This window comes from Podarcis filfolensis (assembly GCF_964270895.1).
Source record: "Podarcis filfolensis genome assembly, chromosome: 14".
Taxonomy (NCBI): Eukaryota; Metazoa; Chordata; class Lepidosauria; order Squamata; family Lacertidae; genus Podarcis; species Podarcis filfolensis.
The window spans coordinates 29309065-29332524 of record NC_139616.1 but is presented as its reverse complement, the minus strand read 5'-3'; the positions used below and the strand labels follow the sequence as shown (position 1 = coordinate 29332524).

Sequence of the window (23460 nt, the reverse complement as noted above, 5' to 3'; positions counted from 1 at the left end):
CTCATTTTAGCCGCGGCCTGTTCCTCCTCCAAATGAACAGAAGGGGCTGTTTTTCTTGGGCGGCAGGCAGGATGAGTCTATAGATGCACCAAAGTGTAGAGAAACATGTTGCTGGAGGGAAGGACGTGCTTTTCTACACACTTACCTGGGAGCAACTCCCATGGAACTTATGCTTGAGTAGACATGTGTAGGTTTCTTCTGTAAAATCCCGGTTTTCTTCATTGTTTGGGTAGGCCTCACAAAAAGGAACTCGGAAGTCAGATACTTGATGTGCATCTATAAATTGGCAAGTTTATGAAAAAACACTAGAAACGTAGGACTTGGGTTTTTTTTCTTTTGTGCGCAGGCGCGTATTTGCCCTTTGATTTCTTCCGACGCAAGCGTAGTTTGAACCGGGCAAGATCTGGCGTGCGCATGCGCTTTACCGGCTCCCTCCCTCCTCTGGTTCTGAAGGTAAGCGTCCTTTTCGCACCCCCACCCCACCCGCCAGTCCCCAATAAATGGGGCAGGGAATCTCCCTCTGTGGATCAGAGACAGTGCTCTGCGATGAAAATATAATGTATAATTGCAAGTTTTCATTCTTATTCCAATATTTATTTTAATTTGTGTTGCGTTTTAATTTTTGCAACGCTCACCGTTTCCCTCTTGTTTGCTTTCAGCGGTCCAAACTTATTTTATTTGCTTCTTGGATTTAGATGCCCTTTTTCCTCTGAGGAGCTCAAAGTGTCCTCTGTTCCAGCCTTCCATTTTATTGTCACAACTACGCTGTGAGCCATGTTTGGTTTAGTCTCGATAGAACTGGGCTTTGAACCCAGGACTAGTCAGACACACTGCAGCTGCTGCATCACTCCTTGCCTTGTTACCTCTTCTTGGGTGGGTGGGGGAAGCAGCGATTGGCTGCATGCCGCTATTGATATTTGGGGAGCGTGCTGTGTGCATTGAGGGGGCTGTATAAAAATGAAAAAACATTGCAATTCAAGGCTGAGCCAATCCATATTGCCTGAATAGCTTGAACCCACCCTCACCCTACCAGCCCTCTCCAGTGTGTGTGTGCTCTGCTCTACAAATTTGATCCAGGTTCCTAACAGTTTTAATAAGGATCTACACACACTTGGGGTTTCTTTCAGATTCCTGCATCCTCCTTCTGAAAGATGCAGGGACATGGCAACATACATAGACAGGCAGACAGACAGACAGAAAGTCTTGCAGTGACTCCATGGAAAACAGTGTGACTTGAGCGTGGCTTGTCAGTTTAGCATAAGAACATAAGAATTTGCTCTACTGGGTCAGACCAATAGCCTATCTAGTCCAGCATCCTGTCCTCACAGTGGCCAACCAAATGCCTCTTCTGGGAAGCTCCCATGCTGCACCAAGCGCAAGAGCCCTCTCCCCTGCTGCAGTATTCAGAAGCATTGCTGCCTCTGACTGTGGAGACAGAGCATAGCCATTGTGGCTAGTGGCCACGTTGTCAGCTCTCAGCTCCTTCCTGGGCAGTGCTGAGTCTCCCGCTCCCTGCCAGTGTCTCTTTGGGAGAAGGTAGGGCATCTCCTCTCTAGCCATATGGGCGGGACCTCCTACCCCTCTCTCTTTCTGTGTCCTTAGAAACCTGGACCATGAACACAGCACAGGGCACTGTGGGCAGCGACCCCGTCATCTTGGCCACTGCCGGCTATGACCACACAGTTCGCTTCTGGCAGGCCCACAGTGGGATATGCACCCGGACCGTCCAGCACCAAGATTCTGTATCCTTTTGATGTGCCAGCTGTAACAGGCCTTTGGCTCTGGTAACCTTACTTAGTGTTTCGCTATAGCTATGTGGGCCAGCCTGTTCTGTCTTCCTTAACTACATTTGCCAGCAGGTCAATGCTCTTGAGATCACCCCAGATCGGAGCATGATTGCTGCTGCAGGTAAGTGTGGTGTATTCCAAGAGCATGGAGGTGCAACCTTGTCTTTCCAACCTTGTCTCTCCAAGGGCATGATATCTGTAATGCTGATGGCTCTGCCAAGGAATTGTGAGGTTGGTGTGTTGGCTACAGACACCTAACAGTGAATTTTCTCCATGATCACAAAGCTATGGCCTCAAGAGAAGCTAGGGAGGTTATTTCCAGCCCAGAGAAACACCCCCATGCTTGTTAGGAAATGCAACATGCCCCACCCACTGCCCTGGTCATTCCTTTCCCCTGTCCTTATTTGGAGTTGATCGATTACATTTATATCCCACCTTTTTATCCAAAGAGCTCAAGGTGGTGCCCATGGTTCTCCCTCTCCTTATTTAATCCCCACATCAACTCTGTGAGGTAGGTTAGGCTGTGAGGCAGTGATTGGCCCACACGGTCACCCAGTGAGATTCATGCCCAAGTGGGGATTTGAACCCTGGTCTCCAAGCACCTAGTCTGACACTCTAACCATTACACCACACTGGCTCTCCAGTTAGGATGGGAGCAGGGCTAGGAAGAAAGGACAGACACAGAAGAGGGGACCCTTCTGTTGTTTATAGTGTTGGGATTTACTGTTACAGGGATTCCTGGTTAATAAGATAAACTGCTTACAGTTCATAGAATCATAGAGCTGGAAAGGACCTCATAAGTCTAGTCTAACTTCCACTAAGGCATTTATTCCTAATAGAGAATAACTTTGCCCCCAAAGTTTAGTTGAAGCCCTGCTTTTGAACCCGCCAGTGTAGGTCCTACCTACCTGAGTATAGTACGAGCAAACCAAAATAAATTTCAGTTTGCTGCCCCCATCTCCTTAATACTTGCCACTGCAGCTGAAAGAGAATGGCTGCTTTAATCTTTTGTGGGTCTTGGCACGAGTTCTTATTCTGCCAGTTGCCCATAGAAAATTCTGTGCAAAGGTCAAATTTGTGCTTTTGAACTAGCTATGAACTAGTTGGGGGGTCTTTTGCCCAGGCTATCAACACATCCGTATGTATGACTTGAACTCCAATAACCCAAACCCTGTTATCAACTACGACGGTGTCAGCAAGAACATCACCTCTGTTGGCTTCCATGAAGATGGTCGCTGGATGTACACGGGAGGCGAGGACTGCATGGCCCGCATCTGGGACCTCAGGTAAGCCTCTGGAGCTCTGCTCCTTTCCATAACCCGGAGAAAGGGGATAGAGAAAAGTTTTTCTCCCGCTCTCACAGGAGACCCGGTGAAGCTGCATGTTGGAAAACTCAGGACAGAAAAAAGAAATGATTTCATGGACCCACAGGAGGCAGTGATGGCCATCAAATTGGATCACTTTAAAAGGAGATTAGAAAAAAATAGTGGAGGAGAAAAATATTGATAGCTATTAGCCACATCGGCTATGCTTTGCCTCTTTGTTTGGAGGCACTTCTGATGTGCCATTGGCCTGATACAGCATCAAAGCTCTTCTTATGACCATGGATCTGCAAGGTAAGTCAGTGAGTTTGACGATCTGCAAGATACACAGGAGTTTCTTTCCTCAAATCATGCTTAAGCAGCATTGTTGGCAAGAAGGCAGGTGTTGTGGGGTCGTGACCAATGGTTCTTGCAGCCTAAATCAGATGCTCTCTCAGTTTAGGCTGGTCACATAACACCACAGAACTGAAAGAGACTTGAAGGCCATGCAGTTTGACTCCCGATGCAGGAACAAGGTTGTCTGAGCTAAGGGTTTACTAGCGTGACCTCAAGCAAAACTCCATCCCACTGAGTTTAATGACCTTTCCTTCCTAGCGAATTTATTTATCTATAAGAATATTTATATACTAACTTGCAAAAAGAAAATCTGGTGGTGTACAATAAAATCATGTAAAACATCCAGAAATTGTAAGATCATAGAATACAGAACTCAGAATTAAAAGTGGTTATCTAAAGTTTTAGGATTGCAGCCTGCATTCTGAATCTACATCTAGTGGCTTGGCTTGCCAGTTTAATTCTTGACAGTCTTGTTTAATGTTACAAGAGAAAGGAGAGTAGAAGGAAGAGGGGGAGAAGTCCAGCTTGTCTGACCTAAAGTTTGGGAGCTTTGGGAGTGAACAAACTGCTGATTTTCAGAGGGGTTGCTGTGTTAGTCTGTTGCACCTTAAGGCAAACAAATTTATAATGGCATAAGATTTGGAGACGACATGCCACTTCATTGGATGCATGAACAGTTATCCTGAGTTGCAGGAGTGGATATATTGAGGGTGAATTTTAAATTATGATGGGGTCGCGGGATGGACCACAATGTAAGTTTACCCTCTATGTAGTTCAGGAAGAGGAATCTGCACATTTAGGGTGTGATCCCCTAAGCATGGTTTAATGCGCTCCACTGAGGGTTTGGCCAGGAGATGTTTCTTTAAAATATAAGATCTGATTGCATAGGAGACTTTCCTGGTGAATGAAGTTCACAAAAAGTGCTTTGGAGCTCCTTGGAGTAATGGCAGTGAAAGGGTTATACTTTGGCTCACCTGTCATTCCGCCTGCGTCTGTTCTGTTCCCAGGTCCCGCAACCTCCAGTGCCAGCGCATTTTCCAAGTGAATGCCCCAATCAACTGTGTCTGCCTCCATCCCAATCAGGTATGAATCACAGAATTGTGGAGTTGGAAGAGACCCCAATGGTCACCTGGTCCAACCCCCTGCAATGCAGGAATTCTAGCTAAAGTCGCTGACATGTGGCCATCCAATCTCCAGTGAAGAGGAGTCTGTTCCACTGTCAGACTGCTCTTAGCATCAGGAAGGTTTTCCTAATGTTTAGTTAGAATCTCCTTTCTTTTCATTTGAATCCATGGGTTCAGGTTCTCCCCTCCAGAGCATCAGAAAACAAGCTTGCTCCATCTTCCATGTGACAGCTCTTCCAATATCCAAAGGTGGCTCTCATATCGCCTCTCACTATTCTTCTCACCAGGCTAGAGAAACCCAAACCAGTCAACATGAAGCCCTCCCATCCACACATTCTAGATACTTTTATTTTCTGACATTCCTATTCCACCTTTCGTCCCTTGTGGAATCCAAAAGGGTGGGTTTGTGGGTTTCCAGACAGTCACCCACCCAAGCACTGACCAGACCCAGACCTGCTTAGCTTCAGCAGGGAGGTGGCCTAATGTGACTTCAGACCATCCCCTGGGAACGTCTCCCCTTTCCATTCAGTCTTCCAAATGGTGGGGATTTGCAGGGTCTGTGGTCTTGAGGGGTGATGGCCCTTTTTGTGTGTTTCTGTCCACAGGCAGAACTTATCGTTGGGGACCAGAGTGGGGCCATTCACATCTGGGACTTGAAGACGGACCACAATGAACAGCTCATCCCAGAGCCGGAAGTCTCTGTCAACTCAGTTCATATTGATCCTGATGCCAGCTACATGGCTGCAGTTAACAGTTCAGTAAGTGCTGGCTGGCTTTGTGGTGCAGTGATGCGCTACAGCCTGCCTATTGCTTCTCTGCCAGTGTCTTGTTTAAAGAGTCCACAGTGGCTGTGTTTGCACGTAGCACTAAACCAGGGTTTGTTTTAACCATGGTTTGTTCAACAAACCATGAGTTGCCTGACAGAGGAACAAACAAGCCATCCAAAGTTTTTGTTTTCCAGATGCTCTTGCCTCGGACCACTGTAGCTTAGCGAAGGCCTGGGGTGGGTTGGTCAAACAAATCATGGTTAAGCAAGGCTCCTCGGTTTGCCAAACCATAGTTACCTCAAACCATGCTGGGCTGGGTTTGCACATGCCAGTTAGGTTAACTATGGCTTGGTCTCATGTGACAACCAGACCTAAGCCTTCAAGGGATTTGGCAGGCAGATGGCCTCTCAGATGTTTCATTCTCCTCCCATTGCAGGGAAACTGTTATGTGTGGAATCTCACAGGTGGCATAGGAGACGAGGTGACGCAGCTCATCCCAAAGACCAAGATTCCTGCACACAGCCGCTATGCTCTCCAGTGCAAATTCAGCCCAGACTCCACGTGAGTAGGACTGGCTTTCTAGGGTTTCATATGGTGGGGGCGGGGGACGGCATTCCTAGCCCTATCTGCAGATGCCATAAGGCCGCCTGCCTGCATAGCAGATTCTCTTACCACTGAGCTACAGACCTTCCCTATAAGAAGAAGAAGAAGAAGAGTTTGGATTTGATATCCCGCCTTTCACTCCCCTTCAGGAGTCTCAAAGCGGCTAACAATCTCCTTTCCCTTCCTCCCCCACAACAAACACTCTGTGAGGTGAGTGGGGCTGAGAGACTTCAGAGAAGTGTGACTGGCCCAAGGTCACCCAGCAGCTGCATGTGGAGGAGCGGAGACGCGAACCTGGTTCCCCAGATTAGGAGACTACGGCTCTTAACCACTACACCACACTGGCTCTATAAGGATTCTTTTTGGGACCCATAACTATGGAAGCTTTCTCCATTTAGTGCCAGTGTGCTGTAGTGGTTAGAGCATTGGACCAGGACCTGGGAGACCAGGGTTCAGATCCCCACTCTGCCATGAAGCTCACTGGGGGACCTTGGGGGGCCAGTCACTGCCTCAGCCTCAACCTACACCAGAGGGTTGTTGTGAGGATTAAATGAGGAAGGGGAGAACTGTGTATGCCACCTTGAGGAGGGGATGAAAATAATCAATACATTCTTTAAAATCCGGCAGTATAAATAGGGACTTTATGTTATCGGTTATTTTGGGTGACACTTCTAGCCCGTGTTCCACCTGCCTTGCCCCACTCTTGACTAGTCTTCCGTCTTCTGCTCCAGGCTTTTGGCGACCTGTTCTGCTGACCAAACCTGCAAGATCTGGAGGACGTCTAACTTCTCTCTGATGACGGAATTGAGCATCAAGAGCAACAACCCAGGGGAAACCTCGCGCGGCTGGATGTGGGACTGTGCGTTTTCAGGGGACTCTCAGTACATTGTCACAGGTGAACAAGGGTGGGCCCACCTTTCCTCGGAGAATGAATAGGATGGATGGCAAGGGACATTAAGCCCCCTGTGGCCAGGCCAAGCTATTTTGGTATCTTATGTAGAAAATCAAACGATGCCCGTCTCATTTCTCCCTCCCACCCTACTAAAAATACGAAGATTTTGAACAACGTAAACAGTATAGTAGTACCTCGGGTTAAGAACTTAATTCGTTCTAGAGGTCCGTTCTTAACCTGAAACTGTTCTTAACCTGAGGTACCACTTTAGCTAATGGGGCCTCCCGCTGCCGCTGTGCGATTTCTGTTCTCATCCTGAAGCAAAGTTCTTAACCTGAGGTACTATTTCTGGGTTAGTGGAGTCTGCAACCTGAAGTGTCTGTAACCTGAAGTGTCTCTAACCCGAGGTACCACTGTATATAATTCTATAAACGCTTTATGAAGTAGCTCACTAATTGCTACGGCAACCTTGTAAAGCTGTTCAGTAGCATCCATATATTGCCGATTGTTGTGTGTGTTTGTATGTGTGTGTGGCTTCACGGTGTCCCTTTTCCTTCCCCAGCCTCCTCTGATAATCTGGCCAGGCTCTGGTGTGTGGAAACAGGCGAGATCAAACGGGAATACAGTGGGCATCAGAAAGCGGTTGTCTGCCTTGCTTTCAACGACAGCGTCTTGGGCTGAGAAGGCTGTGCTCACAAGATTGCTGCAAGACTGGTTTTTTTTTTTGGTCAGGTGTGCAAAGACTGTGTTGCCACCCACCACTGCCTTTCTGCAGAAGAGCCAGATTCAAGTAAAATTGAAGCCACCTTAACCATCTTTGCACAGTGGCAGGCAGTTTTAAAACAGAACCTCCAGATTTTGTTTGGCGTAAGATCTTTGTGCAAAAGTATTGCTTAACAAAGAGTGGTTTGTAAGGAGAAACTGTGACACTCAGCACCAATGTTACTGTATGGGATGGATCTCCCAACAGAGGGTTTCAACTTGCTCTCTTTGGGGGACTGCTTTTGTTTAGGTGAGGCTGCCCTCTGTTCCTTCCATTCACTTTTGCCCAACGTAAATGGCTAAGCGGACATTCCAACTAATGTGCATACACCCCCCCCTCTCCCACGGCAGGAGCAAAGGTAGGCGGCCTCTGTTGCAAGCTTACCACCTACCTCCTGCTCCAGAAGGCTCACTGCAGTTGGAAGAAAAATGGTTTACCCTCATTCCTTTTGTGGTTATAAACTGCTGGATTGAATCAGAGGTCCATCTAGGCCAGCTACACCAGTGGGAAGCTCACAAGTAGGATGTGAGCACAGGAAAACTCATGACTGTGATTCCTGCTTTGCGGGGGGTTGGACTAGATGACCCTTTGTGTCCTTTCCAACACTGCAATTCTGTGATTTCCCCTCTGCTCCTGGAGGTTACTGTCTTGACTAGTAGTTTTCATCTTCCATGAATTGTCTAGAGTAGACCCCTCTCAAAGCCATCCAGGTCAGTAGCCATCACTGCATCTTGTGGGAGCGAATTCCCATAGTTCTGCTATAACTTTCTTCTGTCCCTCCTGAATTTTCCAACATTGGCATCATTGGACAATCCGGGGTTGGTGGGGGGCAGCATTATGGGAGAGCGAGAGTGTTTTCTAACTGAATCAAGCTGCAAGTAAAAATGCAGTTAGGCCTGACATTCAATGCTGGAGCCAGGCGTGGGGAGAGTGAGCAATGGCTTCTCCCCGGAGTTTGGGGGGCGGGGAGCGCACCCTGTTCTAGGCTCAGAAGTGCCTTTATTAATTAGATTATTTAAATGCAGCCTTCCCCCAGATGGTACTCTCCAGCTGTTTTGGACTACAACTCCCATCAGCTCCAGCACCCTATGGCAATGCCGTCTGTGACCGACATCGAGTTGTAGTCCAAAAAAGCTGGAGAGCACCAGCTTGAGAAAGGCTGGTTGCGTAACTGAGCTAGCCAAGCAGTGTACCGCTGCCATCCTGGTCCACAGAATTGGAAAAAAAGGACTGAAAGGGGCATCCAGCAGGGAAGTGTGCTTGGAGAAGTGCAAGCGTGCTTTTAGCCCTGGGGGGTGGGACACAGGAGTTCTTGGTTCCTCTCTTTTCTCTCTCCCTCCCTTGCTGCTATTAACACACATCTCAAGCTGATCATTTCCTCATTTTTTGTGCTTTTAATTATTTTCACACATGCACACACACCGGGGTAGCTCCTTAAAATGGGTGGTTTGTGGTTTTTCTTAAAAAATACTTTGTTTTACAAAATGTTTGTTTGACTCGGATTTTTAACTGGATCTACACCACGCAGTTTCTTCTCCCCACAGACAATTATTTACAGGCTTATAGCAGAAAGGGCAACACTCTTTGTAAATAAAGCAGGAGTATACATATACATACAGTATATACACACACACATATGTATATACTGCCATCTTGACTGAGTGTCGCTGTAGTTCAAGCTTCCTCAACCTGGTCCCCTTCAGATGCTGTTGGACTACAAGCCCATCAGACCCGGGAAGCACAGCTGTGCTGATGGGAATTGTAGTCCAAAGCACCCAGAGAGCACCAGGTTGGGGAAGGTTCCTGTAGCCCTTCTTGCCCAATCCAGAGCCCTGAATTGCAACGTGGGCTTGGCGGAGACAGCAGAGCCTCGCCCTTGTGTTCAAGTAGAGAAGAGCAGAGGTGCAGAGGGTGGTCCAGGCCATTCATTCGGGAAGGTAGTAGAAGCAGATGGAGACACAGATGTTGTTCGGAAAGCAGATGTCGATGCACAGGTAGATGAGCCGCTGCTTTGGAGGACCTACAAGGAGAACAGGTGTGTGGCGGGTGCAGTTAGTGCATGGACGGCATCCAAATGCAGAGCGTTTACTATTAAAACTGATTATTGGGGGGGGGGGAGTGGGAGGCCGCGTATTAATGCAGCTTTCTTGCAGAATCTGGAAAAAGGCAACCACCCACTCTCAATAATTTTGCGTATTTAAATTTCAAGAAGTAGATCTCAGGCTCTGCTGCTGTACATCTCCCATCCAAGAAACCAAAAGGCTCCAGTGTTCCAGAAAGGGTGTCTCCTCACCTCTGAGCTCTTAAGACAGTGGGAGACACCCCAGCTTGTTTAGCACTTCTCATCCTAGGGGAATTCAATCTGAGGGACTGGAGCTCTGCTCAGCAGATTGAATGCAAGCCTGAAAGCTCTTAATTGGATACCTGTTGTCCACCTTTCTACATGGTCCTCAGAATACAACCTGGTTTGGGATTATTTTTATTTACCCTAGCTGATGTAGGGGCATGCTGAGAGGCAGGAGTTTTTGAATTAATTATATTGCTATCCCACCTTTCGCTTGAGGAGGTTTACATGCCTCTTCCTCCTCTTTATTTCATCCTCACAACATGCTGCGAGATTCTGCCTTATACAGTCATACCTTTAGTCCATGAAGCTCAGTGTTCTTTACACTGACTGGCAGCTGCTGTCCAGGGTTTCCCAGACTTACCTAGAGATGCCACTGGCAATTGAACCTGGGACCTCTTGCATGCAAGGCAGATGGGCTACCACTGAGCTACGATGACCCTTCCCCAGCTGGCTGCGTCTGTTAGGGGCTGGGGTCCAGGAGGCCACTCACCGTCTTTTTTCTTGACCCAGTAGATGGGCGCCTGCCCACACAAGGACCTGACAGCCTCCCCTGCCTCTTCTGGTCGCACCTGCCTCCCTGGCACGATCCCCAGGAACTCACGGTAGTACTGGGTCCTGTCGTTGGGAAGCGGCAGCTGATCCACCTTGGCAGGAACAAGAAGCACCAAGTGTCAGGGCTCTGCATTCCTTAATCCTTCATTAGTGACCATCAAAAGGAAGCACTGAACAGATGCTGGTATAAGCCAACCTTCACTCCAGCTGGTGCCCTGCAAAGGTTTTGGTCTACAGCTCATATCACGGCAGTGCTTGCTAGGGATGTTGGCAGTTGTAGTCGAAAACATCTGGCTAAGGCAACCCAGTCAGATGTGCAGGGTACGTTATTATTATTTGAAGGGCACCAGCTTTGAGAAGGCTGGTGTGGACAGATGAACACCAGCATCTAGTTCTGCCAAGGGGTCAGGGACTGGGGAGCTGCAGTTATGCCACTGCCCCAGGCCACACTGACCTGTCCTTTTTTAAAAAAAATGGTAAACATTTTATTTGTCTTATAATAAAATGGCATTGTTCAACCTCAACAAAACATGCAGAGCATTGCATGCATCCACCCATAAGTCACATATGAGAAAGAAAAGTGGGAAGTGACTGAAACAGTGAATGCATCACCTTCAACTATCCATGGCATAGCCTCTCCTTTAGTAAGTGTGAGGGGCTGGAAGTCTGATGTTAACAATCTTATTATTACAACATAAGGGCCTGCTGGATTAGAGCAATGGCCCATCTAATTCAGCATCCTGTTTTCACAGTGGCCAACTAGATGGCCCTGCAGGAAATCTGCAGGCAGGATCCAAACATGAGAGCCCTCTCCCCTCCTGTGGTTTCCTGGAACTAGTATTCAGAAGCATTGCTGTCTCCAACTGTGGAGGCAGAGAGAGCATAATTGAAAGCCCCCTTCTCCATGGAATTATCTAATTCTCTTTTCAAGCCATCCAGGTTGGTGGCTGCCACTGCCTCCTGCGGGGGTGAGTTCTATAGTTTAACTTTGTGCTGCATGAAGAAATTGTATATTTTAAAGATTTATTTCCTGCCCTTCACCCCAAGGTCCCTAACATCACTTCTGTTTATACAGCTGACATATGGGAACCAGACCTTTTCAAAACAGTCTTTCATTAACAAGGTTGCCGGGTGTCTCACATTCCTCCCCATTTACTTTCTTCCAAAGTTCTGGGGGAGCGTTGGCAGAGCTGGCCAGGAGCGCTGCCTCCCTGCTAAATGGAAGTGGGGGCGGTAAACCAACCCCACTGAGCTTTGTCCTGACGTTCCCGGCAGAACAGGGGCCTCTGTCTTTCCGAAATCAAACCTCTGCCCTCGCCCCTCACCTGAAGCCATTAACATTTTGTCTGGAGGACTCTTATGCATCATTACTCAGACTTATACTGCTGTGGAATCACTGACAAAAGCACCTTTGTTTCCTTGGCTTACTTCAATTGCCCACGAGCTGGAAAGAGGGTTTCCTCTCCTTGTCTCTGGCCCCCTCACCTGCCACTATGTTACATTTTCGTCTCCTTTTCCTTTTACTTAAAGGAAATGGATAGGAGTAACCCACTCATCTTGGCTTAGAAGGCACAGAGAGAATAGTTTTTCTCCCTCTCTCATAACACTAGAACTCATGGGCATCCATTGAAGCTGAATGTTGGAAGATTCAGGAAGGATAAAATGAAGGACAGCTCTTCTTCATGCAGTTAACCTATGGAACTCACGCCCACAGGAGGCAATGATGGCCACCAACTTGGACGGCCTTAAAAGAGGATTGGACACATTGAGGGAGGAGGAAAAGGCAATCCATGGCTACTAGTCACAATGGCTGCGCTCTGATACCTTGCTCAGAAGCAGCAATGCTTCTGAAAATGAGCTGCTGGAAGGGACATCTAGCTGGCCACTGTGAGAACAGGATGCTGGACTAGATGGGCCACTAGCCTCATGCAGAAGTGACATCGTATGTTCTGAATGCCCAACAGGGCTAGACAAAGACATTTTGCTGTTGACCAGAAGGTTGGTGTTTTGAACCCACCCAGAGACAGCTGTGGGAAGGATTCCTGCATTGCAGGGGTTGGACTAGATGACTCAAGGGGTCCCTTTGAAATCTACAATTCTATAACCTGTGGCCCTCCAGTTGCTGTTGGGTTTTCAGATTCAGTAGCTGGCCAGCAGTCAGGGATGATGACAGGAGCTGGAGTCCAGGAAGATCTGGAGGGCCAGAGGTTAGGCACTCCTGATTAAGATGCATCCTAAAGGGAACGAATAATTCCCCTTTTAAAGCCTAAGTTAGTGTCTTTCATCACCTCTTGTGGGAGATGAAATATTCCTGGCTTTCCAGGTGATGCTTCTTCAAAATTCATTTAAATTAAGAAAATAGACAATAGACTATAGAGAATCTGGATTCTACGGAGGCTGCTTCAGCATTCTGTGCTTACCCTGTGTTCTGACAGGTTGAAGGACATCTGGACAGTGTCTCGGTCTCGGTCATCCATCATCCGCAGGTAGCAATTGTTCTGCTCTGAGGGCTTGTAGCAGACGTAGCCCTGAACAGAAGAAACTAGATAAGCCTATTTTGTTTGTTGGCACGTTGCTTGATCCACTAAGTGAACATAGTACTGTCCTCTCTGCCTCCTGTAGCACCAGCAATGCACTTGGGGGAGCTAATATGTGGCCCGTGAGAGATGCTGGACTCCCAGTCCCAGCATGGCCGGCAGGCAGAGATGATGGGTGCTGTGGCCCAGCATCACCTGAAGGGCTGTGGGTTAGCCACCCCTGCAATACATTCTCATAGTTGTTTTTCCTGAACTACTTTCAGGCACAGGCTCTGAGAGTTGCTCCATTGTGTTTCATTTGCAGAGAGAAAGATGCAGAGGTTTCTGATCTGGAAGCCACATCCTTCCTCAACTGGAGGTTTTGACTTCCAATACTGATTTTGTGTGTGTAAATACATACATGCTTAGGGTCTTATGACTGTGTGCAGAGGAAAATGCACTCTGCACATGCCCCTGGGCATTTTATTCTATCAAAGATTCCTGGGATGAAGCCTGCTCTCTCTCTCTCTCTCTCTCTCTCTGTGTGTGTGTGTGTGTGTGTGTGTTCTAGGGGCCTGCATGTCCAACACTGCTCAGAGCGGCTGAAATTTCTCTTCTGCTTGCCAGGAAACTGCATCAGCTTCCCCTATATTTATATATAACCTGTTCATTAACATTTTTTGTGGCACTTGAAGATGATAAAGGAATGCCACAAATATTGCTTCTTTTACCATCACAAAAATCCTGGGAGGCAGACAGGCCATGAGGATTGCCCATTCAAGTGGCTTGGCCAGGAGCACCCGCCAGCTTCACAGCTTAGGTGGGCTTTGTGGCTGCACCGGCAACTTCTCAGCATTGTGCACCCTACCCCCATCCCCTTCCTCACAATTTGGAAAGGCAGGGACCACCAGGACACTCACATTCTTGTTGTCAAACAAGACTGACGTTGTTTGGTTACTTGGGGAAGTTATGCAGTAAGTAACTGTGTTCTTGGACTTGTTCATGAAAGCAGATTGGTTCATCCGGGACCCTGGTCGGTTCTGGAAGTTTAACCGGACAACCTGCAAAAGAGGCTATGAAGATATGCAGTGTTAAGCCTGGGTGGGGGGTGGGAGAAACTGCCTGGGCTATCGGCTGCAGCAAGATTCTGTGTGCTCCCCTCCCTGGTCCTTTTCTTGGGGGTGTGCGTCTAGAAGAGCTAAAGATAGTCATGGCAACAGCCAGAAAGAGGAAGACTTACGTCTTTCAGCTCTTCAGCTTAGAAAACAGATGTTTTAATGGAGTGTTTGCAAGGAGGTTTGCAAAATCACAACTGGTGCAAGAAGGGAGACGACAGGAGTAATTTACTCTTTCTCAAAACAGAAGAACATGTTGCTGATGCAACGCGCAGGGCAGATGAAAGAAAATGCTCTCATGTGCAACACATACTTGTTCGTACATAAATCATTGCAAGAATACAGGGAAGGGGATACAGATAAAGAGTTTTCCAGTGGTAATAATATAAAGCAATAAACAAATCGAATAAATCAAATCAAGTCCCATTGAGTTCAATAGGACATATGGTACTCCCGGGCCAGCATGCTGAACAGCCTTCTCTCAACCTGGAACCTTCCAGCTGTAAGCAGCTCATGGGAGTTGTAGTCCAAAGCATCGGTGGGGTGGTGGAGTGGGCTGGTTGGTTGCACTGTTGGGGAAGGCTAGTATAGAGGACTGCAACCTTATTTTGCTGATGACTGATGAACAGTTTCGGCCACTCCCTGCAGGCAAAATGGGATGGTGAACAGCGTATTGCGTTCCCCGGGTAAGAGAATCTCCTTACCTTGGGAGATGTTTTTGCGAAGCTGAGAGTTGCTGCCACAGCAATGCAGATAATTCCACAGATTAAAATGACAGAAAGAACAACCCAAAATGTCCTGGAAGGGCTTTTGGATTCTGCCGGTAAGGCTCTCTCCTAAGAGCCAAGATAAGCCCATCAGTCAAACAGAAGCCAACAAGTTGAACATCTAAAGTATTAGTGGGAAACACCACATGCAACCTTCATTTGAAGGACTCCAACCCTTTCCTATTCTGCTTAGGAAAATGAAGTACAATAAAACAGCATGACAAAAATGCAAACATGGATGTACTTGATGGATACAGAAGGTGTTGTTATGCGATATAAGCAGCTTAGGGCTTGCCTACCCAGTTTATATGGTTGTAACCTGCCCTGGAACCTAAGGGCAGGTAATTAATAATAAATTATTATTAATAATAATGTTTTGTTGACATGAAAATTAACTCATTCTCATCCCATTGCTGGATGAGTGATCCCTGGTTTTCCGAAAGCTGTGGACTATGTAAAGACAGGTAATACAAGGTATTCAAAATGTTTTTTGTCATGATCCACAGGGATTCCATGGATCATACATCTTCCTCTTTCCCTTGGTATCTAAGTCTTTGTATTATTTTGGTGTTCAAGTTGTTACTCTGCAAAAGCATAGGGATCTCATGCAGTGTAGTTATCAGTTTTTGGAGAAGTCTGGCTTGATTTAAAATCTTTAGTGCACAGAACTGAAATTAAGACAGCAATCCTTTGCAGGCTTGCTCAAATACAGGTCCCACTGTGTTCAGAGGAATTTACTCCAAAGTAAAGGATTGCAGTAGAAGATATTTAGGCAGGCTTTGAAACTAAAATGTTTAATACTGTACTTTGTCTAAGTAAATGCAAGAGATTCAGAATATTGCCTACACAAAGTATAAAACAGTCTTCTCCAACCTTGTAGCTTTGATGTTTTGGACCTGTGCTGGCTGGGGCTTATAGTCCAATACATCTGGAGGGCAGCTGCCTGACAAAAAGTATTAGTTTAATGTTGACAGTAAGACTTCCTATAACATATATAAGTTCCCTAAGGTTATGAAAGATTTCACTAAGTTTGATCATTCTTGCCTACAGAGTACCTTCATTCTCCAGGAACGCCAAGATCTTCATCAATAGTCCTGGGGTAGGAACAGCCGAGATGGTGCCCTTGTGATGTTGTGGGACCACAAACCACACTACCTTAGACTACTGGTATTGCTGGCTGGGGCTGATGGGAATTGGGGGCCTAACATCTCGAGAGCATCACATCGGGTACCCCTGTCCTGGGGCAATGAAAGGATTTGGATCAGAGCATTCTCTCAATTCCCTTTCTCAACCTGTATCATTCTCTCACTTCTACCCTGATCCCAAGACATCCAAAGTATTTTGGTGCCAAAGTTGAGAACTCCAGGCATCCCAATAATGTGGGACACAATCCATTTGCAAGTTTTCCTGTGTGACTGTGCATCACTCCACTCCTTTAAAAGGAAAAATCCCAAGAGAAACAGATCAGGAACCCATTAAGGGACTTTTACTGTGCCAAGAAGTGGCAGGTGCTGGGTTGTGGGGAAAGAAAAGGCGACAGGGTACTTACTGGACAGGGGGTGATGTGGGCCACAGTCTGTTCCTCCATTCTCGATGCCCTCTTTGCTCCTCTGACTCTGCCTTCTGACAGTATAGAGCTTGTGCATTATCAAATCCCTCGGAATCCGGTTTGAAACCTGAGAACATGCCCCATTTTACTGCCCACCCTGGCACCTTGACTTGGAGAAGGAGCCACGTGGTGGTGAAACGTTAGATGCTCTTAATGGTGGGAGGGAACAGAGGCTGCAGAAAGATGCTGTCCTGGGCACGGTGATGCTTTCGCTGTCCTTCCTTGTGAGACAGCTAACACATTCATGGGGAACACAATTGGGGGCTTTGTGTGAGACCTTTGCATTCTGGCAGCCGCCCTTGGTATGGGCCAGACATCTCTCTCATTTGGGGTGGGGGGAGGGAAGGAAGTGAAAACAAGTAGAGAAGAGTGCCAGGCTGCCCAGAGGTCTGAGACATCTGCTCCTGGAGAGAAGCTGCCATTCAGACCTGTCACCTTCCGAACCTCTGCAGCGCACAGAACCACGACTCTCCTGAATTAACACGGTCAGAAACAGGAAAAGGTTACTTGATGTGATTAATTATCAAATATAAATATATTTTTGTATTGCATGTCAAGCAAAGGCGTCTTTTTGAGGACTCTGAAGGAAGAGGAAGTAGGAGACAACTTTGCGATTTCAACAATTTGGGAAACTGGATTGTCCCATTTTAAGATGGCAGCATGGCCATTGACACCAATAATGATCAGGCTAGATGTTAAAAAACCCAAGGGTTTTTTTTTGCAGAAGGTGGTGGGTGGGAGAAAAAAGGTTGTTTCTCTCAAGCCATCCTTGTCTGCAGCTGGTCAAGTTTTAAGATGGGAGTGTGAGAAGAGCTAGCGCACATTCAAATGAGGTACTTTCAGGTGCTGGCAGTTTTCAAGTTGCACCTCAGCCTCCTGGGAGGAAGGAGGGGAGAATGGCTGATCATCCATGTCAGTAAATGCAAGTAGTGAAGTGGGCACATACCTATGATAGGTGGAGAACAGGAATAAAGAGAAACTAAAAAATAGAATCCAAAGGCCCATAGAAAGAACCTCGACTTGTAGAGTCAGTGGAGCAGCTCACCATCACTGGCCCAGTTTACTTTGTTTCACGTCCAATGAAATGGCCTGAAGCCTTGGCTATTTCCACAGTGAGCTTGCCCCAAGATCATCTGGGGCAAGGCTATGATGACAGCTTGTCATCATCGTCTTATGAAGCACCTGCCATCTTTTGCTTCCAAGCTATTTCTTCTGGCAAAAGATCATACCACTGTCCTACGGTGTTTGCTTGAGGCCTATTAGAAAAAGGGGTGGGGGCCAGAAGAAAAATGCTTTCATGCAGACACGCTCATTCTCATAATTAACACACACTCTCGTGCATTTCATGGCTCAAAGTTAAGGCTGGGCACATTTTCCTCTGGCACCATTTCCTCAGAACGCCCATTCTGCTCCTGCTCAGCTGTGGCTAAACAGCCCTTTCATGTCTCTAAATAGCTAAAAGCAAACCAGTCATCAACTTTGCGATATGTAGCCAAATACCGGCTCGGGGTGGTGAATTCTTTAAGGAATGTGCTGGCTAGAAGTGATGGAAATTGTAGCACAAAACATCTGAAGATTTATTTTCACTAAAAATAAGTAAAAACATGCTAAACTAGATCTCTATTGCCTTAGGGCACTAATTCGGAATCCAAAAATTTCCAGAAATCCAAAACCTCCAGGGATGATGTGACAGGCAAACACAAGGCTCAGACCTGATGGATAAACCACAATTTGCCATTATTTTTGAACCTAGTCTGTTTGTGTAAAGAGGTACGGAGTTCTAAAAAGGGAGATTAAGGCTGCAACTGTAAACAAACTCCACTGACAACAGTAGGACTTTTTCTACACAAAGTTATATAGGATTGCTAGTCTTATTTTACCAAAAAACAATTCTCACTAGCCTTACATTAGGAACCAGAAATTCAAACTATTAATTTGAAACGAGAAAGAACACACAGCCAATTTAAATAAAAGAAAAATCTTCTTCCCACTGGTGTCTCCTGGATGTTTACAACACTGGACAATTTAGCTCTCAAGCAGGTCTCTTCCACATTCGATCATGACACTACAGACAATTCAAATGAAACCTTATGGAAACAATTCCAATTTTAAAAAACAGGGTAAAAGGCTTATTTTGCATATTATTTTTGATGAACATGAATGAGGTTCATAGCATGCAAAATTAAAAGGCAACAACACAAAGAAAAAAGAGAGACTTCTTGTTTAATATGACTCAAGAACAGGACTGAATTTCCCCAGATGCTTTTACACAGACTGCTTGGTCTTTCACCAGCACAGTTTCACAAGAAGGGAAGAAACAGTGAAAAGAGGTGAAAGGCTCTATTGCATGGCTAGTAAGTATGAGCAGTTGCTGACAGGTTTCTAAACAACATTTATCATATATGGAACAATTCCTCAATTTCCCCAGATTTGCATAAGCACAAGTCCTAGCAAAAGGACATCATGTTATTTTCAAGTCAGTCCAAACAGAAAGAAAGAAACCGTTTGCATTATCATCGAAGATGGAGAAAACCTTTAGGCTTACAAATCAGTTCAGCAAGCCTAAGAAGAAGAAAAATTCTATTGAGAAACAGATTATAAAGGGTACCTTGCTGGGTGGGGGGGGGTGTTATTGTGTATCTTTAGCACTTCTAAGTGTCAATGCTAATCCTATAATATTTATAAATACAAAATATATTTCATGGTGGACAACACAATTATTGCTGCATCAAAAAGTGGCAAGTTCATGCAAGTTTCAAGTGTCTGTGATACAGGAAGCATAATCTGCACACAATGGATGTGCACACAATTTGGAAAATGAAAGCAAACAAGCATCATCTGTTGTTTACCCAAAGTGAGTGAGGCTTTCATCCTTACATCTCCATATCAGATTTCTTCAGCTGTTATTACACAATTTGGCATTTAGTGTCAAAAGGACAAAACTACCCAGACACTTCAAGAGTGCGTTTAATCATGTTTCCTACAAAACAGCAAAACAAAATGGCTTGAACTCCCATTTTCAGCATACAATTGGTGCCAAGGTGGATCTGCAAAGGACTTCCAATGTCCTCTGAACAACCCACATTTAAGATCTTAATAGGAAGCACAGGACAAGTTACTGTAGTTGCTTCATCAGCACTGACTTCAAAATGGCTTGAACGCAAAATGGCACGTATTTATGCCAGAGGATCCCACAGATGGTACAATTTATGCTTGGGATCATTAACTACTACAACTTGTAGGAAGACCTTCATGTGACTGTGGCATTTTTGTAACTTTGCATGTGTAATTCAACCATTAGCACAATTTGGGAATCCTCAAATGATCCTTACTTAAAATGGTACTTCACCTTGCAGACTGCACAGGTGTTGCTGTGGTATGTACTGAAGAACACAAGCAAGATCTTTTGGAAATCTATTGATATTTCTCCTGAACAATAAATTCTATTTTTGATATATTATAATTCATTTTTAAAATAGATATCTGTTCTTCACATCGCTATATATATATTTATATTTATACACACACACACACACACCCCTACTATCTTAGAGGAATACATGAAACACGACAGCATCTTTCGTGTTTTGCATATTGAAGCAAGTGCAAATGGCTGTGTGGAAAGGCGCAACAACAAAATTATTGAACACACAAGTGATTTTCTATTTCCTGAAATCACATCTGAAGCAGGCTGCCTAAAACCGGGACCTGAGTAAGCATCAAAGCCAAGCTTAAAGTCAAGTTCTACAGGTCAGAAAAGAGCAATTGCCCTCCTACTGCTCATTTCCCTGAATTTCCCACAGATGAGGATATAGTTTCCACAAAGAACCACAGTGAAAAGTTTTAAGAGAAGCCTGCCCAATCCCTTTAACCCAGCTGAGCAAGACTCTACCCTGATGCCATTAACACTGCGGTTGTTCAAGACATACTTAATGCTTCACAACATCTGAAAGCTAACCAACACAACACACTTCCCTCTTTGTTCCAAAGTGCATTTTAAAGGAATTTGTAAACAGAGACCTTGAATTCTAAGTTACACACTAAAAGTCTCTGAAGTTGCAAGCAGCAATCATGTGCATTGCAGTAACTGAGGTGATACTACCAGCCTCGAGCCACTGAGGGTGCAGGGGGTGGGGAGAAGATACATTTTAAAAGCTGGAAAACTTCCCTTTTTTAATCCTGGAGGGTGGGGAGAAGGTCGGCTATGCTATCAACATAGTAATCGGGGACTAGCTTTCTCCGCTCAGGACAGTCACTCTCTAAGTGACCTTTTACTTCTTCTAGGGTGGAGACCCCTGTGAGGGTCAGAAGAGTTGTCAAGCCGCAGTTGTTGCCCATGAGGATGTCTGTGTCCAAGCGGTCGCCGACCATGATGGTGCGAGCAGGATCGATGTTGAACTCCTTGCCCACACACTCAAAGATGTAGCGGCTGGGCTTGCCGATGATGAATGCTTCACGCTCTGCTGCCGTCTCCACAGCTTTGACAAGGCAGCCAGTTCCTAAAAAGAGAAGCAAAGCAATTGTGAGCCAGATACAGCACTGAGGAACAAGTGCAAACCCCAAACTCATCTCAGTAGTCTATAAAGCCTGTCAGTGGGGGAAGCCAGCTGTGATAACTCAGCTATGTTGTACTACTAAAGAAGGCAAACACAAATCATGCGCGGAGCAATACCCAAGCAGGGAATCATACAGAAAACAGTATCACTCCCACATTGGCTGAACAATGTAAAGTCCTGTTCCTCAGAAATGTTAAAGGCAATCTTTCAGGTCAAATCTGCCAAGCCTCACAAATGATCCCACCCACCCCCAGCCCACACATCTATCCTAATCTCTGCACCATTTTAAAGTAGCTGCTGGTACTCCACAACAGCCACTAGTCAGTACATCCCACTGGACAACCCCCACAGCTAAAGACTGACATAGGATTGTCATACCATGGTGTGTGACAAATGCTGAAAAGAGTTGGGAAGAGACCAAACTGAGAGCAAAACAACTGTGAGGCTACCTTTAAGGGGCTGAGGTTCTAGAGAAGAGGGCATTTTTTCCCCCTGAAGCAACTATTCACCCAGATAAAAGACATTAAACTTTTTTTAATGAAAACATCTGCCCACATATCAGGAAGCAGCTAGTGTGGTGGTCCTAGCAAGGTCCTCCTCATCAGAAAGGCCTCCACCTGTCTGCACCCAGTCAGAACTTTGTCTTCATTTTAGGCCTCCTCCCTCTCTTTCATGTGTGTTCACCCACTACCAATAAAGGTTGTTGCAGCGTGCAGCCCACATACCGTAAAAGTACTGATCATGGAAAGCAGTTACCAGTCAATGTAGCAGGTCCTGAACTAGAGAGGATAATGATTTAAGTATAAGGGAGCATTCTCTGTTCCTATTACAGCTCCCATCATTCTTCACACTTAGCCATACTAATGAGGGCTGACAGGAGTTGAACAAATGGGCTAAAGGAAGCTTGGGATGAGGGTTAGTCTTGACCTGATATGAAGCTCTTTATGAAGCTCACTGAGTGATTTTGGACTGCGTAATCTATCTCAGCAGGGTAGTGATGATAAAAATTGGGCTGGATTTCAAAAATTGCTTCCAATACACGGTAAGCTAGAAGGATAACAAGACATTAAAACATTAAAAAGCAGCATTCCTGCAGGGGAAAGGCAAGGGAGACTGCATGCACTCAGATGTAGCCAGACACAGGCCACATTCACACCATACATTTAAAGCAGTACACCACTTTAAACTAGTGTGGCTTTGCCCAAAGACTTATGGTAGCCATAGATTGTTAAGGATGCTGAGCATTGCTAGACCACCATTCGCTTCACATAGCTACAATTCCCAGAGCTCCCTGGGAAGAGGGACTGATTGTCACACTACACTGTGAACTGAGGCAACTAGAGGTCTACTGACAACTCTCGGCACCTTTAAACCACAACTCCCAGCTTTCTTTAGGGAAAACTATGGCTGTTCAAGTGATATTGTAGCGCTTTAAATGTGAGCGTGTGAACGTGTCCTCCGTCACGTCCTATGCTCGCTCAACCACCAGTGCCCTTCCGGACGGTCGCGCTCAGCTGGAGCTCAAATGCCGTCTGACGCACTTAAGCGCGCGGGAGCGCGCACACATACACAATAACACGCGTGTACGCACCGGGGACGGCGCTCCCTCCCTCGAGCGGCAGACGGTTGTCCCGGTTGGTGCCCACCAGGAGACACCCGTCGCGCATCAGGTAGCGCAGGGCCAGGCAGAGCTTGCCGTAGCTGAAGTGCTCGTCGTAGCCCACCAGCACCGCCCGCACAGAAGGATCGAGCGGGGCGCGGGAGCCAAAGTTGGCGGACCCCGGCTCGGGGGCGGGGCCCGTGCCCAGGTGCGCCACGCCCACCGCCTCCAGCTCGGCGCTGAGGGCGGCCCCGCCCAGCACGTAGGCGGCGCCTCCCGCAGGAAGGGCGTGGCTCAAGTAGCGCGCGGCGCAGTAGGCGGAGCCGAAGACCTGCCGCGTCTCGGCCGGCGGGAAGCCCAGGCGCTGTAACTTCTCCACGTAGGCCTGGCGCGTGCGCGAAGAGTTATTGGTCACGTAGCACAGCTGCTTCCCGGCGCCCGCCAGGCGGCCCAGCGCCTCCGCCGCCCCGGGAATCGCCGCCTCGCCCCGCCACAGCACCCCGTCGCAGTCGAACAACACCGCCTCCGCGTCCCGTAGCGCCGACCGCGCCGCGGCGGACGTTCCCAGCCGTTCGCACCGCTTCGCCATCGCGGACCTGCTCAGATGGACGGACTGAGAGAAACCGGCGCTGCTTTCTTCTCACGACTTCTCCTCGACGTCGATTGGCTGGGAGGCGGCGCGAGCTGGCGCTGATTGGGCGGGGCCGGCTTTTCAGGCTCCGCCTCATCTTGCGCCTTGAGGGAGAGAATGAGGTGACCGCAGCCTTTAGACCCCTGCCTGAGCCCCGCCCGTCGTAGCTGCTT

General features: G+C 46.9%; 3 protein-coding genes across 7 annotated transcripts; 1 reads left to right on the top strand and 2 right to left on the bottom strand.

Moving 5' to 3' along the window:
- Positions 1 to 340: 340 nt before the first annotated feature.
- On the top strand, positions 341 to 9079 carry MLST8 (MTOR associated protein, LST8 homolog). 5 transcript variants are annotated; one of them, XR_014541371.1, is made up of 10 exons: positions 347 to 453; positions 1603 to 1742; positions 1857 to 1908; positions 2911 to 3073; positions 4453 to 4528; positions 5175 to 5327; positions 5773 to 5897; positions 6671 to 6834; positions 7394 to 8800; positions 8832 to 9079. XR_014541371.1 is itself a non-coding variant. In XM_083584721.1 (9 exons), exons 2-9 carry the CDS (start codon positions 1614 to 1616, stop codon positions 7510 to 7512), a joined length of 981 nt encoding a protein of 326 aa, XP_083440847.1. In that variant the 5' UTR covers positions 341 to 453; positions 1603 to 1613; the 3' UTR covers positions 7513 to 9079. The 5 variants fall into 5 exon arrangements, 4 of the variants coding, with proteins under 4 accessions (XP_083440847.1, XP_083440849.1, XP_083440850.1 ...); XM_083584721.1 differs by having other exon boundaries at positions 341 to 453; positions 7394 to 9079; XM_083584723.1 differs by having other exon boundaries at positions 1860 to 1908; positions 7394 to 9079.
- A 2-nt stretch (positions 9080 to 9081) lies between these two features.
- Positions 9082 to 16967, bottom strand: BRICD5 (BRICHOS domain containing 5). Its single transcript, XM_083584726.1, has 6 exons — positions 16441 to 16967; positions 14829 to 14960; positions 13930 to 14082; positions 12914 to 13021; positions 10432 to 10585; positions 9082 to 9614 (listed from the first exon to the last, which is right to left on the bottom strand). Exons 1-6 carry the CDS (start codon positions 16477 to 16479, stop codon positions 9520 to 9522), a joined length of 681 nt encoding a protein of 226 aa, XP_083440852.1. The 5' UTR covers positions 16480 to 16967; the 3' UTR covers positions 9082 to 9519.
- A 1739-nt stretch (positions 16968 to 18706) lies between these two features.
- PGP (phosphoglycolate phosphatase) lies at positions 18707 to 23245 on the bottom strand (the record flags this gene model as incomplete). Its single annotated transcript, XM_083584725.1, has 2 exons — positions 18707 to 20999; positions 22648 to 23245. 2 exons carry the CDS (start codon positions 23243 to 23245, stop codon positions 20674 to 20676), a joined length of 924 nt encoding a protein of 307 aa, XP_083440851.1. The 3' UTR covers positions 18707 to 20673.
- Positions 23246 to 23460: the final 215 nt, after the last annotated feature.

Coding starts and splice junctions, on each gene's coding strand:
- MLST8 (XM_083584721.1), top strand. CDS start 1,614: ATGAACACAGCACAGGGCACTGTGGGCAGCGACCCCGTCATCTTGGCC. Junction 5,898..6,670: donor AAATTCAGCCCAGACTCCAC/GTGAGTAGGACT, acceptor CTTCTGCTCCAG/GCTTTTGGCGACCTGTTCTG. Junction 6,835..7,393: donor CTCTCAGTACATTGTCACAG/GTGAACAAGGGT, acceptor TTCCTTCCCCAG/CCTCCTCTGATAATCTGGCC.
- BRICD5 (XM_083584726.1), bottom strand. CDS start 16,479: ATGGAGGAACAGACTGTGGCCCACATCACCCCCTGTCCA. Junction 14,083..14,828: donor TCGCAAAAACATCTCCCAAG/GTAAGGAGATTC, acceptor ATATCTTCATAG/CCTCTTTTGCAGGTTGTCCG. Junction 10,586..12,913: donor TCAACCTGTCAGAACACAGG/GTAAGCACAGAA, acceptor GTTCCTGCCAAG/GTGGATCAGCTGCCGCTTCC.